The sequence below is a fragment of the Lissotriton vulgaris genome, chromosome 2_1 (genome assembly GCF_964263255.1).
Source record: "Lissotriton vulgaris chromosome 2_1, aLisVul1.2, whole genome shotgun sequence".
Taxonomy (NCBI): domain Eukaryota; kingdom Metazoa; phylum Chordata; class Amphibia; order Caudata; family Salamandridae; genus Lissotriton; species Lissotriton vulgaris.
In genome coordinates, this window is record NC_141687.1 from 372,051,033 (window position 1) to 372,066,700 (window position 15,668).

A 15,668-nucleotide genomic window follows, 5' to 3' on the forward strand; every position below is an offset into this window, starting at 1 on the left:
TGACCGATATTTGGGAGTCCGGGTCCCTACCCCATCTAACTGTCTCCCAAAATTTCACTTGATTAGATGACTCACAAGCTTTAAGGAGATCTAACCAGTAGGAATCGTCCCAGTCCCTCTTAGCTGCCCAAAGGATTTGTTTATAAAACTGCCTAGCTTTCCTAATATCATTAGTAATCCTAGATTTAACAGCTGCTAATAATTTACTGTGAGCTTCTCTGCAGCTCTTGTTATACCATCTTTTGTGTGATTTAGCAATCTTATTATTTGATGGCTTAGTGAGGAGGTTTTTGAGATCCGTAAAACACTTCTCATGAAGATTAATGATTAAGGAATCGGCTCCACCAGAGGGGGATAAAGCAGTCATCCTGCCCCTTGTGTCTAAGACCAACTCCTCTATTTTACGGATAAGCTCTGGATCGGCTATGACCCTAGACCATTTAACTCGTCTTCTGTTGTCACACAAGACTAAGTCGGACGTTAGGCAGGTTGTTTCCATTTGAGGGTCACCCAGTCCGGGAATCCTGAGCCCCAAAGAGAGGGGGTTGTGGTCACTCTCTGGCCTAGTCTCTACCACCATATCTATTACATGTGACCAGGATTCTATATTGACCAATATGTAGTCAATACGACTTGTACTGGACCCATTATCAAAAGTTGGCTTCCCTAAGTTGTCCGACGGAGTGCGGCCATTCACTGCCCGAAGCCCCCACTCCAGGCAGAGTCCCAGCCAGTGGAGGGCCGCCTCCGTACCTCTGACACCCTTGCTTATAGTTAACGGGGGAATATTCCAGGCTGTATCTTCATCAATTCCCACATCTTCTGCCAGACTAAGGATGGGTTCAAATGTGCAGTTCAGGTCACCTGCTACTATGACAAAATGTTCGCCTTTGTGCTTCTTCAGAAGATATTCTAGATCATTCAGGACTTGTTGCTTCCTCACACCTTGACAACCTCGGGCGTAGATATTAATTAGGAGAATGTCCTTGCTGTTATCCTTACTCAGGCTAATACATAGGAGGTCGGCATTCTCTACCAGGATTTCCTTAGCACGGAATCCCAGGGTATTTCTAATCCACACCGTGAGTCCTCCTGAATCCCTACCCCTAAGGCCCTGTATGGCCGGTTTGTGATAGTTCAGGTAGCCTACTCTAAATAAAGGGACGGTTGTCCAAGTTTCCTGGAAAACGACGATGTCATGTGTGTCGATATAATCGACCCAGTCATCGTTATCCAGGAGACTTCTTACTCCTGCAATATTCCATGAGGCCACCCTGATTGTATCTACTGGGCTACTAAGTGAGATAGTCTGCGGTAAGCCCAAGACCCCTGTCCTGATCTTGGTAGGAGTATTAACATGATCCAGGTTTGGGCTGGAACCTTTAGGAGAGGTTGAACAATCCATACAGATTACTGGGGGGGTAGGGGGAGCAGTCACCTGAGGGGGAATGGGTTCCGTAGAGTGCATTAAGGCGTCAATCCCCCCAAGTCAATCAACCTCATCCAAACAACCGAACATATTAGAAGTGGGCGCCCCTTGCCACCAGTTGTTTTGACTTTGCCAGCCATCCCTTCGACCTTTCCGTCTGGTATTTTGGACTGTTGACCAGGACCCCTCCAGCTCAAACTGCTGACGTGGTGGGTAGAAAAAAGTAAGAGGTCTGACGACAATGGAAGGGTCGTCATCTCGTGAGGCCCATGAACAGAGATGCTGAGCTGTATGGGGATCTGCAAAGGATACTACTATACAATCACCAGGAATGGACTTACGTGTAGGGCCTACCCAAGGTACTCTACGTACCATTAGTACCCGACTTCTTTGGTGGTTAGGGAGCTGTCTATTTACATTGAGCCAGTAAATGACCTTATTTTTTAGGGACCAATGGTTCTCTTGGGTTTGCGGACCCAGGGCAGGCACGCCAGCTAATACAATGACATAGGGCCCAGCTTCTGGTGGCAAATCAATAAAACCCCCACGAAAATTCAGACGACTGGGTTGCTGAGGTAGTGTATTTGTGGTTGCTCGCTGATTAGGCTGGTGTGGAGCAGCTTGTGGCCTTGGTTTGGAAGGAGCTATACTTTGGGGGGGACGGGTGCTTGGGACTGTAGATCTTGGAATAGTAGCAGTGGGGTTACAGACTTTTGTACGGGGTTTGGGTATGGGTTTCGGTTTGGGGAGGGGGGGGCAAGGCCGGAGGTTCTGGCACCTGAGCCTGAGGGGTACAATCCTCACCCTGGGAAAACTTAGCTTCCATTTGTTTTAGACTAAGGCTAGCCAAAGTGACTATAGTCTTATCCATTTCTAGTAAGTTGTTTTCTATACGGGAAAGTCTAAGTTCCAGGGGAGTGAGTAGCTGTTTTAATGTGTCCCAAACAATTTTGAGAAATTCTTCATCAGCCCCCCCTATCCTTCCCTGTCTCACTCAGCCTACCCTCAGTTGGCCTCTCTTCGAACTTAACCGGAGAGGCCCCCATTGTAAGGTCTAACACAACACTGCATGAGCCAGGGTCATTTTCCTCTCCCAGGGTGCAAGTGTTAGTTTTAGAGGCTTCTTCATCGACCCCATGTGTGACCAGCGGTCGTCTACTATTAAAGAACTGGGACCTCGCAATTTTAGCCTTTTTGCGTGCATAGGTGGATCTAGCAAGACATTTCCTTTTGTGGGTGGCAACTTTCTTAGCACTTACTTCTGGCTTAGAAAAATCGGGTTTAGTGGGGAAGCCTATACCTGCCTCAAAGACATATGGCGCAGACACCTCGGTGGACTTTAGAGGTGGTGGTGATGGAATAAGAGGGGGCTCAGGAAGAGATGTGGTTGGACCATGATGGATGTCTGCCGACGTTAACAATGGGCGAGGGCCTGATGTACGCTCTGGAGTTAAAACTGAGGCAATATTCCCTAAGGATGATTTTTTGGAGGAAGCTAGGTTCAGGGAAAGCCTTCGTGCAGCTTCTAATTCCAATGATACCCTATGTTGCATTTTACTGACTTCCACATCAATGGCCAAATTGGTCTTGGTGAGGAAATCATCTAGGGTTCCATTGGGCTTATTCGCTCCCTTAGCAGTTTAGCTGCGACTACCCCGTGTGCACATTGTGGGGATAAGGGTGAACAAAGTGGCAGGAATGGAATATATCAACAACAACAAGCCAAGGGGGGTGGCCCAGCCCAGACCTCTCTGACCTCAAACGGCCCGCTCTTAGCCCGGTCTTCGCCCCGAGCTGCGTCCCGCGCTGCGGGAGGTCCGTTCCTATATGTAGGGAGTGAGTGTTATGGGCGGTGGGCGGGCCAACAGGGAGAGCGGACCGGAAGCTGTCACACGGTCACGCAGGGACTCCTGGGTAATGGAGTCCCTGCAACGCTCGCAGCCCTGCTGCAGCCCTCGGCCCTGGTCCTGCTCTGTTCTACTCCTTGTAAAGTTAAAAAGTCCAACCCCACTCTGGTGACGGCGATGCGGCACCCACGGAGCGGGCGCGGCGAGGTCCGGTCGCAAGGCAGGTCAAGGTGAGCTTCGCACATAAGTCAGCGCCTCCGGGCAAATGCGCTTGCTGAAGGAATGGTGTCCCCAAATAACCATTTGTGGTGCATTTTCAAAAAGGTGCTTTAAACTTTGCTTTCTGCCACAGCAAGCCACCATGACTGCCCTTTTTTTACGGAAAACGAGTTCATGGAAGCAACGTATCTTTAGCTTTCTAACCTCCTCGCCAATGCTTAATAGTCAACCTTTTCTCTTAACTGTAGCGGACAAAACTTTAGAGGAGATGGAATATAGTGACCTACCTGGTATTGCATAGAGGGCTCGACTATCATCATGGTTGGCAAGAAACGTTACTGCTTCAGTCTGCGACCTCTGAGACTATAAAAGGAGACCAAAACAAAATAGGTTTAGCTCATCAATGTAGGGAGGCACTATAAGCTGCACAATTACACATTTATTTAAATGTGCTATGATCAAAACTGACTATGAAACAGTCAGCACAACGAAACAAGAACTAAGTATTTGGTCTATGAACAACCAGAATGAGCATAGCAAAACAGTTTAGAGTATAAATAAAAATATCAGGTGTAAGTTAACTTCCACCACTGACAATCATGAAGAACAAAAGAATACCCCGTGCAGATATTGTGGCTAGCGATTGCTCTATTTCTGAAACGCCACAAGGGGTGTAATGATATAGGACTGCTTTTGTTTTTGTATACACAACAGTTATCATCCAATCAACTTTAAGTAGGGCATCCCTTATGAGAGATATTATGATCCAAATGTAAATGCAGCAGATGCCCACCCAAGTATCTGGATGAGAAACAATTGCCACTGCACTTGATTCAGAGTGAGGGGCTATACTATTAAGGTATAAAAGGTAGCCCGGTAAAACCGACCAGAAATTGATAAAGAATCTACCACATGCCAACAAAAGGGAAACATAAACCTGTATTACTCAACCTGTCCATCAGACTGATCTACCACTACCTAAAACAGGGAATGAATAAGATTAGAGGCTTTGTAACAAGACTGGAGCATCTAGTCAGCTAATGTTTTTTGATGGTGAGGTGGATCTAAGCATGGCACATCCTAAAAATAGTTACTAGCACATAGTTATTTTAGGAGCTCAGACAAACAGAAATGCTCAGACCACAGACATGTTTTGTAGATTGTGGGAACTGCAAAGCTTGCACTTACACCCAGAGCCACTGTACCTACAACTCTTCTTCATAACTAGAAGATCAATACACCCATTACTTGCACCTCCGATTTCTCCACAAATGTTCTAAAATACTCATTCAAAAAGGTATACACGGAGTACTATTTTCCTAGGAAAGATGAGGATTTTTAGAACATTCAAATGGCTGAAATATTTAACTCGTATATCTAATAGATATTTTAAGGATAATCTTAACAGCAAGAGCTATACCTTAACATTATTTGGCATCAATAGGATTGTCAAGAATGTACAAGGACAAGATCGATAATATAGCAGAGACTGGAATCCAGATTTTTTTGACCGGGAACACAAAACATTCAGGATTAAATATTGATAAATAGCTTACATTTGATAATTGATACATGACAAGGAACACTAACAGCAGGCACAGGCCACTTGGGCGTTATAGAATTATACAATGAAATTAAAGCTACTTTGATAAGGCCACTATGGAGTAATAAACTGTGGAATGGATGTAAATATTGTTATCCTTGTAATAGCATTCCCTTTTACACCCTCTCATGAAGCATATTCATTTTAGATAATATGAATTGACGACTCCAGACAATCAAATATTGGCGTTAACAAATTTCGATACTCAGTATGATGTTTTGATAATAGTCATGAAATTGTTTGAAATATATTTACATTTTTGCAAAATGCATTTTAATAGGGATGTGAATCTATTTTCCATATCTCTGTTTGAAAAGTACTAGTCTGTTTTCTTTTATTTGATAGCGCAGTATATATTTTCTGTATTAACCACAACAGTTTAAAGGATACCCGGCAAGAGGACAGTCTCTTTAATTACGTTGAGAAAAGCTCCATAGGAACTGGAAAGCGTGAGCAGCTGCCCTAAATAAAGAAATACACTGCAGATACTCTTGAGTGATTGCTATCTTATTTGAAGTAAAGAGCTTTGAAATGGAATACTGAACTTCAACACCGCTTGCAAGATGCCATCATGTGGATGGAGCCTTGTAAAGCAAGCATCTGTGAAGCTATATATATATATATATGGCGGCGTGTTTTTCTGCACGAGGATTAAAATAAAATAAATATGCAACTTTCCATCTGGGTCCGGTTTTCGTTTTTGTTCTGAAGCTGCATTTGGGGCATTACTGAGTTCGATCGATATATATATATATATATATATATATATATATATATATATATATATATATATATATACACACATATATTTTTGCTGAAAATTGTCTGGATTGGTCCAAACCAGTCACTGATTTTAGATTACATAATTTAGGTGTTTTCTTGGTGCATAGTTTTTTCAAATCTGCTGCATAATTTTGCCATTCACGGATGCATAATTCCAGAGGCCCGTGTTAGAACACGTTGCCGTATGCATTAAAAAAAAAACAACTAGGAAATTCACTTACAACCACGGTGGAAGTGTGAAGTTAGTTACAAAATAAAACCTAAAAAATACAGAAATTCATAATTTATTGTTAGTTCTGCAATCCATAACTCAGACGCTAAATGCAGTGCTTGTGACCTCAACTTTCATGTAACATGCTAAAGAAAATGATCATACTGGTCAGATTTCTTATCACATTACAATTAACACTATGAATGAGACAACTATCAATGTAGCATTATTTATTGGTTTGAGTGTGTGCTATTAATTCATGATGGAGTTCTTCTAGGTGTTGTTACTTATTGGCTACTTATGGTGTTACTTTACTTATTGAGATGGCAATTTAAATTGAGTCATATGAAGTCTCACAGTTGACCATAACTGGTACACCTGCATAAACGGAGGCACTGTTATCACTGTTCACCTGCCACAAGGGATAAAGGAACAAACTCTATAGAGGAAGGCTTGAGGCAGGACCTTCAAGTATTTTAGAATCTTGTCAATGATACTCACTATATGTGGACAGTCTCTGGCATCTATGAGCACCTGGTAGTAGGTATGGGTGTTTCCCTTCACCTCTTTAGATCCATGGCTTGCAGTGCTCTCCGTCCTGAACAGAAAGACAAACTAAATTCCATAGTACAATAAGAACAATAACGTTAGACTTTACATTCTGCACACAGGGATACAAAAAACACAAATTGAACAGCAAGTCACAAATATGGTTTCTACAGTAGCAAACAGTATACAGAGTCACAAGTGCAAAATGTGTTCAGGTTTTGTATAGAACTGAGTCATTTGGTGGTGACTTGAAACTGTTGAGTCATACACAAAAAAGGATCTGTTGTAAGTTTCTTTTGAAACTATATTAAACTAGCTATAGATCCTAGACTAGTCAATAGGCCTTTTCCCAGCTGTGGGGCACCCACTTTGAAAGATCTCCAAGGACACTAACTCTAGACTCAAGGGATGGTTATCATGTGCGCTCATGCTGTGTATACTAAGCAGAATAAGGAGTTTCTTTTTGTGTAGAAACGGAGGTGCTAGGTCGTTGTCTGAACAAAACATTGTGTTTAGCATAATACATTGAATATGTTTTGCTCAAAAACTTTAATGTAGAGCTTGTCTAAAGATTCCTGCCACTGCACTAGCTGCAGAAATTTGGAGTTAATATAATCTTTATTGTGAGGAAGTTCAGTCAGCCCAAAAACACAGCAAAGACCTAGACATGGATAGGACCAGGGTAATGCGGAATGAGGTTTTTGAGACTAATCTGGATATAGACACAATTTGAATAACTTCCGACGAAAAAAATATTTTTCCGTGTGGCTGTTGATTATGTGTTACAATGATGAATGTCAGCCTCTGAGATGACCTCCACGATCAACTGGCAACGCCAGGTTGTTGAAAACTAAGGAGTGCGTCCACACGGTTCTCTGTGTCATTAAGATCTCTTCGTTAGGTACCAAAACAGTAATAGTAAGGCCCTCACTGAAGACTCTCCTCCTGGTGTACCTGTGGTCATCATTATTGGGTCTCTCATTCACCAGGAGGTTAAGTCTTTACTCTCGGAGACACGACGGGATCTGTGCAAAGGTAGAGTTAAAATTGCTTACTGTTCTCTAAGAAAAATGATTTCAATCTAAAGGTAAGAAGACAGATGTGCATAAAACTGTAGGTCACCCTACACATCTAATAAAAAGAACAGGAGGTCAACAAGTTTCAGCCAACTAGCACCCAACGAGGGTCAGTGGCTTTCCTCAGGACAAAAGTGTGTATAAGATTCCCACGTTACTTGGTGGACTTAGTTTTTAGTGCAATTCGCACATACCTCTGGGGCAAAATCGTCATAGACCCTATGTTGAAAAAAGTACTTGCTCTACTCATAGCCAGGTAAGAGGAATTACGTGAAAATTACTACAAAGTCGGGAAGAGCGCTCGATAAAGTCATCTTTTCACTGTGTACATTTTAAAGCAGCAGCACCAACATTAACATTCAATTTGAATTTGTTTTTGTACGCGCATCATGGGGACATGCTTTTTCTGAACTGGGTGCAGGCTTGCAACAGGGAACACTATTTAAGTATGCATTGCCCAATGATCTCACATGACTGGGTGTGATGCGGCATCGTCCTTTTGAATAACAGAGGTTTGGGTGGAATGGATGCAGATAGCCCTGGCACAAGAAAGAGCGAGCAGATGAAACTTCTTTAGAATACGAGGGTGTTTTGTGGTCTTCCTAAAAGCTTAGCAGCTTGATTGTGCTCACAGTAGAAGGTTCACATTGTTCTAATGCTGGCAACAATGTGCTTAATGTTATGCTGTGATTTGTCTACAGTTTAAATCGTTTCTGGTTTATCATGTTTGTGATCTTGAATGAAAAAAATATTGTGTGGTTTACACAGAGCTGGTCCGACATTTTTAGGCATTAAGGATCGTTTCGTTCCACGAACAATTATGAATAGCCTTTTTTGGAATTAGAAGCTCAAAAGATTCTTTAAGTTAATGATTCTTAGCTGACTTTATGTCATTAGACTGCATCTTGTAATGCATGTTCTAACTTGTAGCTTACTCTTCAAGAAAGCCATTTCAGATTTCAGCCATTTCGTCATCAATGTTACAAACGTCTGTTACTGCTTCCAAGTAAGTGGCACAATTATGCCAGGTTTTGCAGTAATATATATATATTTTTTAAGATAGTTCAGGAGCTACTTTGCAAGACTGAGAAGAAAAAAACATTCTTGGGAGAGCAGCCAGATGAAAAAAACCTTCTCTCTAAAACTAACATTGCATCACAGCTTAGGTTTAGAAAAACAGAACCTGAATGAACCATAAGGCGTCTGGAACAATGTCCTTTGGAAAGATGAGACCAAAAGTCGTCTAACTGTGATGCACAATAGCCTGTTGGGTGAAAACCAAACAATGTGTATCAACACAAGAACTTCTTACTGACATGCAAGCATGGTGAAGGGGTAATGATTTGCGTGTGCTTGATAGTCAGAAGATGTTACTGAATCCAACATGAATTCCTCTCCATTCTAACACAAATGGGAGAGCTCCAGTGCCAAAGCTAAAGCTTAGCCAAAACTTGTCACAACAGGACAATGAACCAAAACACAAATGAATGGCTGAAAAGGAAATCAATTAGGGTATTGTAAAGGCCTCTTCTAAGTCCATGCTTCAAACCTACTGAGGTGCTGTGGTGGGACCTTAAAAGAAAGTACTTAAAAATCATCAAACTTAAGCTGTATGGTGCGGTTGAATTGGTCTGAATTTTTCCTAGGTAATGTGAGAGTCTGATAAAGTCTTATAGCAAGTATTTACTTCAGGTTATTGGAGCCAAGGGGGATTTCACGTGTTAGTGAATGACAGGTGCACCTTTTCATGCATAGCATCTGTAAGAAATTGGTCTATGTTTTGGAGGGGTGGCCACCCATCTCAAGGAATAAATACAGTCCCTGTCAGCATGAAACCTCAAAATAACTAATCGCCATGTACTATGGGAGTTATGGCACAAAATGGCAGGCTTAACTTAAGATAATGTGTAAAGTATATATGGAGTACCAAAACAGAAATAAAGTGAAATAATACAAAACAAGAACATACCAAACCAAATTAGTAAAACAGAATGAATAAAATACACCAAAATTACAAAAAAACAATACGGGGAACCGGAAATATTCTTTAACTTTTTTTTATTATATTAGCCAATAAAAACACAAAGGGCTAATAATAATCAATGGTCATGATAGACAGGGACCTAGTCGCGATTTGAGCCTGAGCCAGACGGAGCGCGGGCCGGATACACCAACCAGGTTCATCCTTGTCAAAGATTTTACCTTCTGATTTAGGGACGGACTTATATTTCCATGGACAGGATACTCCGTCACAAATGTGACGGATATCTCGTCTGCCATATTATGAATCCATTATGCGACGGAAATATAATATCAAGTCCTTAGTCTTTTAAGTTCCAATCAAGAACAGTAGTAGACTTCTAAGGCTCTCAGGACCTCAGAAAAGGGCACTTCGAGACTCAGGGTATCAGACAGAGGCCAACAGCAAAGTCCAGTTGCCATTAGTTAGCCGGGCACATTAGGATAAGGTCTCTTGCAGCTTGTTGTGTCCCTGTAGCCACACAGGAAGTTAGTCAACTAATCCTTGGAGTCTACTTCTTTGTTCTGGGTTGAAGGGGGATCCGGTTCATTCCTTCTGAGCACCCCACAGGTCACAGACAGAAGTGTTCTGAAGTGGGTGCCTAGAAGTGCCATGTTTCAGCCTGGAACCAGCTAGGTGGTGGGAAGAATTCTGGGCATGCCCTAACCAATGGGGTATAAGTTCCTCAGGTCAACTCTACCAACTTGTTCAGCAGTTCCTGTTTACCGTCCTGCAAACAGGCCAAAAATGGAACGTGCAAGGGCAAATACAAGATGGTGAAAGTCTTCAGCCACATTAAACTTGGGCTCCGAGGGCTGTGGGTGTGTGCGAGGAGTGTACTATGGTATCCTACTGCCACGCACATTAAAACTAAAATCTAGTTTAAGGCAGGCACTGTACCCACAACTAACTGAGATACAAACTTCTTACTGGGCAAAAGAATGGTCCTTCAGCAACCAGACAGAGGATCCATGAGAACTCTCTTGGCATACTGCTCACTCCATTTCAAGATTGCCCAAAGTATTATACATGTGGCTCAACAGATCGGTCAAGCAGGATCTGACACTGAAAAGGATGCCCACAGACCCCAGCCTGAATTTTCGATATTGTTCATAGGCATCACCTCTGCTCATTTAGGTGAGTCTAATGTGTGGTCCTGGGAGGCATTCCACACTTTTTCAAGGCTAATCACTGACTGAGCTACTGCGGGAGAGTTAATGGAAATTTGCCTCCGGGAACTCAAGGCAGGAAAAGGTAACTTTCTAAAGGTTACTTTCTGCTAATATTTATTTAAATCCAAATTCACAGTTTAATTGGATTTTTCATTATTATTAAAACCTGTGGTTTAATTATTTTTCTAGCTGGTCCCATTCCCTAGATACACTATTAATATTAAACATTTCTTTCCAGTGTTTCTCTAAGAGCCAGCCTTCCTACAGTGAAAATAGCTTTTGGGTGCTTGTCCCTTTAAGGACACTGGGACTTTACATTTCTAGATATTCTATTTCTAAATGCCATGCACCCTTCCTAGTGGGCTACTACATCTACAAAAGGGTGACTTCATATTTAAAAAGAAGGTTTGCATCTGTCAAAAACTATTAAGATGGTGTACTTTCTTCTTAAATCAAGATCTAGTATTATAGTAAAAGGGTGAGGGAATTGCAGTCCAAGGCCCTTTTCAGGCCCTAACTAGGATAACATCCTGATTTGTTAATGCGGATTCATGCAGCATAGCACAGTAAACAAAAAATGGATTTGATAAGTAGATGAACAAAAATGCACAATCACTAGGACACAATGCTGTGGGTCGATGAAAACCAAAAGAGAAATGCCTTCTAATTATTTTTCCTGGAAGCGCCTGTATATTATGCTCTTTAACAACAGATCTGGCATAAATGGTGTTATGGGTTATGCCAGTACTTTTTGTCTTTAACTCATCATTTTTCTAAGTCTACATAACACAATGGTCAAATTGTGTACCTATGTATCTAGCGAAGAGTTTCTACTTCTCCTAGACTTCCACAAGGCATTTGATTTTATTTTATTTGCTTGAAGCTGCAGGTTAAATCATTGGGTTTTTTCAAAATAGAATAAAACGATCCTTTTGGAACAAAACAGTAAACTAGCAAACTGGACTATAACATTTTCTCCACACTCCTTCACACTAACTCGGTCACATCCACCACTTCAAGGTACAGTCAGAACATATACTACACCTTTCAAGGTACCCAACCTTCAGGAAAACTGGAAACATTGTGAGCCATTTGACACAAGAAACTAATAATAGAGAGCTACAATTAAAGAAAAGATACTTTGTTCAGAAATGGATTTTTAAAAATAACTCGTTGGAACTGAATGCAAGGAAATTAAGTTCTAGGCGGTAGGTGAATATGCTGTTTTTGCTAGATTTTTTAGGTATACCCGTCACATTTATGACTCTGCACTGGCATCTGTAACAAAAACATTTCTTCTGTGACCTCTTTTTGGCTCTTTTGTAGATTTATGTCACTGTAGCATTCAAAAATACCAGCGTGTTTGCCTTCTCAGTCAACTAGATACTTTCCTATTGGGTTTCATATAGAGACATTGCATTCCCTCTACCAACCACGTGGCTGTATATTCTTTCACTGCCACCTTTTGTTGCTGCCACTAGTACTATGGAGACTCATATGGTACTCTTGATTTCAATACAAAGCTCTTGGTCAGCTTCAACAGAATCCTAAAGAAACTACTTACTAGGATTCCCTTGGTTCCATTAATTTCTTACAGCGTTCCCACCTCCTTTAAGAAAGGCGGTTTACTATTCTGTTCACTATTTATATATTAATGATACTTCATAATTGAGTTGGGACCTATAACACTGGTTCACAATTACATGTATGTTCATTAAACTTATAAAAACACTTTCCTCTTCCTCACTGGAACCCTAAGAATGAAAGCAGGATCGATGACGTTATATCTTGCATCCTTCAGTGGGCTGCTGAAATGACCTGTGGGATTACTGCCTGATACAACTGTGCACGACCGTGACAGTTTGAAGAGGCAGTGACATTTTCATTGTATTTGAGACTGAAGCTTACAGGAGCCATTATATTTTTTGTTTCCTGTTTTAAATGAGGAAAACACAGTTGTGTGTTCTGAGCATATTCTTTGTTTTCTAATGCATATTAGAAAACAAAGACTTTATCTTGTACTTACTTACCATTAAAAGATATAAAAAGGAAACATGATGTTGGCTTTATATTGGCATTTTCTTTTTATTTATTTGGAGTTTTTTCTGTTAAAAAAATATGCAGGGTCTGCAAGTGGATAGAGACAGTCAATTTGTATGTATATAACAGAGAACCAATTACCAACACCACACAGGCTTTCTGTGCATTGTCACACAGGGTAGGCTAGCAGAACTCGCAAACCTTTTGCTGTGATCTACAAGCCAGGATGTGACAAAGGGTACACTGACAGCTGACCAGCCACGGTTCAATCTTCCCCTCCCTCCCAAAAAATTATTCACCGTCAGTTTTCTTAAAGGTTTTTATTGGGAAAATAAAACAAAACATATCAAACCACATTACTTAAGTGTAATTACAGTCCACGTTGGTAGATTACTTATTCACATATTAGTTTAAGTATTATAGCCACGATCCTCATCTCTAAACCCTACCAAACCTGCATCACATACTGCTCTCTGTCCAAAGTCATCAGCATTCTGTAGTAAAGTGGCACCCAAAGGTCCTTAAGGTGAGATGCTTCTGAGATTAATTTGTATAAAGTTAGAATTGCTAGTGGCAAATTGGTCATTTCTGTCAACCATTGTTTTAGTGTATGGGACCAGCCTTGCTTCCTTACTGAAATGAATATAGCAAATGTTCTTCGCCCATCCCAAAACTGCAGGGAGAGTTGTAAAGGGTTAACAATTATTTTCTGTTTAGTGCCTGTTATTTTTTCCCCCTAGAATTTCAAGATCTTAGTGCACTCAACGGCCAGATCAAGAAATCTTTTACAGAGTTCGCATCTGAAATCCGGTCTTAATTCCCATTATGTAGCACCTCTGGGGAGTAGTATACTCTATGTGTGCATCTTTAATATCAGGCACGATCTCCTGCTGGGCAGAAGCTTCGTCTGTGAGGGGGGCCTCATGGAGACAAATCCTGATTGGTCTGGCTAGTTCCACCATCATCATTCACACCACATTTGATGAATGAGAGGGGTCTACATGACTCGCAGCTATGCCTAGATTTGGTGGGTTTAAGAAGGGTACAATAATGGCCCGGCACAGTTTTATTGCCAACGAGGTTCCTTCCCAAAACAAAAGTTGTTAATCCTGTATGTAAATGGTGGATGTAAAAAAAAGATTGACGAAAGTGCTTTGGGCAAATAACATTTGCAAAAGAATGGATGGATTGGAAACAACTTTATATGCGGTTGTTAGGGGGCTCTCCCATGTATTTTTTGGGATCGGCAGTAGTAAACTGTGCAATTTAAAGGCACAATGGAATTCTAATTTCGAAAAGGCATGGGAAGTCAAACACTACCGTATAAGGATTTCAGATGCATTCTCGCAGAGACTTCCAGGGATTTGTTTGGAAAATAGTGCAGAATTGTGCATTTAAAGCACTTTTTGCCTGGAACAGACCAAAACAATGATTTAAAAATGTATTAAGGCAGGCAAAGTATAGAGTTTTGTTAATAAAGGGCGTGCACCAACAATGCAAACAAGCAGCAAAAGCTTGCCAGTGCACTACGCATGAGCATTTATATACCTTGATGCAGAAACCAGCTGCAAAATGTTGCTTGGAAGTTGCAGCCATCCATAATTTTTGTACTCATGCCCTACCTACCTTGTGCACAAAGATATCCAGCATTGTAAAAGAGAACATTCAGCTAAGCAGAATGGTTTTGTGACTTGCGAGCTTGTTTCCTTAACAACTCTTGAACTAGTGTACCAGAAAAAGAATGCATTTGGGGCGATATAAAGAACATGCTAGAAGGTAGTTTCTAAATGCAGTTATTTGCAGAATGCATATTAAGGGTGCAACAATTCCAAAGCTTTGTAAACAAATACAAATGATTTAAAATGCAGGCCTAATTGATCCTCCATGTCGAATATAAAGGTAAAGATCAGACACTAGATCATTCTCCAGATGCTACCATGAGAATCTTTGGCGTTCCCCAGCACTGACCGATATCTTTTACTGTGTCATGATGACATTTCCACTCATTCTAGAATTCCGGGCTGTGACTGTTTAAGAGTCAACTGTGACTAAAAAAAACATGCGACCGCTTTTATGAAACAAGGAACAACTGATCTGTATCCTATGAAAATCCATGCTCTCAATGCCACGAAGTTTTATTTGACCTACTCAAGAAAAAACGAAAAGGCAACTCAAATCGTGACATGACACTCTAAAGAGGCAATCCTCTGGACGGATGATTTGCATTTACTCAGCACGGGGATACCATCTCCTCATTTTAAAAAATAGATTACCCTTCTCTCCTGTTAGCTGAGCTCTGCCTGTAATTTCTCCCTAATTCCATACACCTCGCCCATACATTCGTCCCTCAGGACAACCTTCATCGCTTTCCCACTCAGTCACTCTGTTCTCTGTGGAACCATTACTGGTTTGAAAGTATGTATTAATTCTATGCCTATTTCTGTATGGCAGATGGGGTGAGTGAGCACATCTGGACTCAGTTTCCATAGTGGAAGGCTAGTTCTGGCACCACTATAGGTATACCTGAACAGGGGAGGAACGTGATTGGATAGAAACCTGTTCGGGTACATAATTTCCTGCATTCTATGTGTTGTGCATTATTGGATGACAGAAACACTTTCTACAGGATGTAGCGGTCTTCAGATATCTACTCAGCCCATGTTATTCATGATTACCATCAATGCCGCTACATACAGGGTTTCGTGAGATGCTTAGGGGG

General features: G+C 41.2%; 1 protein-coding gene across 1 annotated transcript in view; it reads right to left on the reverse strand.

Moving 5' to 3' along the window:
- Nucleotides 1-15,668, reverse strand: part of POLDIP2 (DNA polymerase delta interacting protein 2) — a 318,221-nt gene that overhangs the window by 198,963 nt on the left and 103,590 nt on the right. The window contains exons 4-5 of the mRNA XM_086955186.1: nucleotides 6,594-6,690; nucleotides 3,783-3,858 (exon numbers count right to left, since the gene is read on the reverse strand). Coding sequence (XP_086811312.1) covers nucleotides 3,783-3,858; nucleotides 6,594-6,690 — 173 coding nt within the window. The remainder of the gene's footprint in view (nucleotides 1-3,782; nucleotides 3,859-6,593; nucleotides 6,691-15,668) is intronic.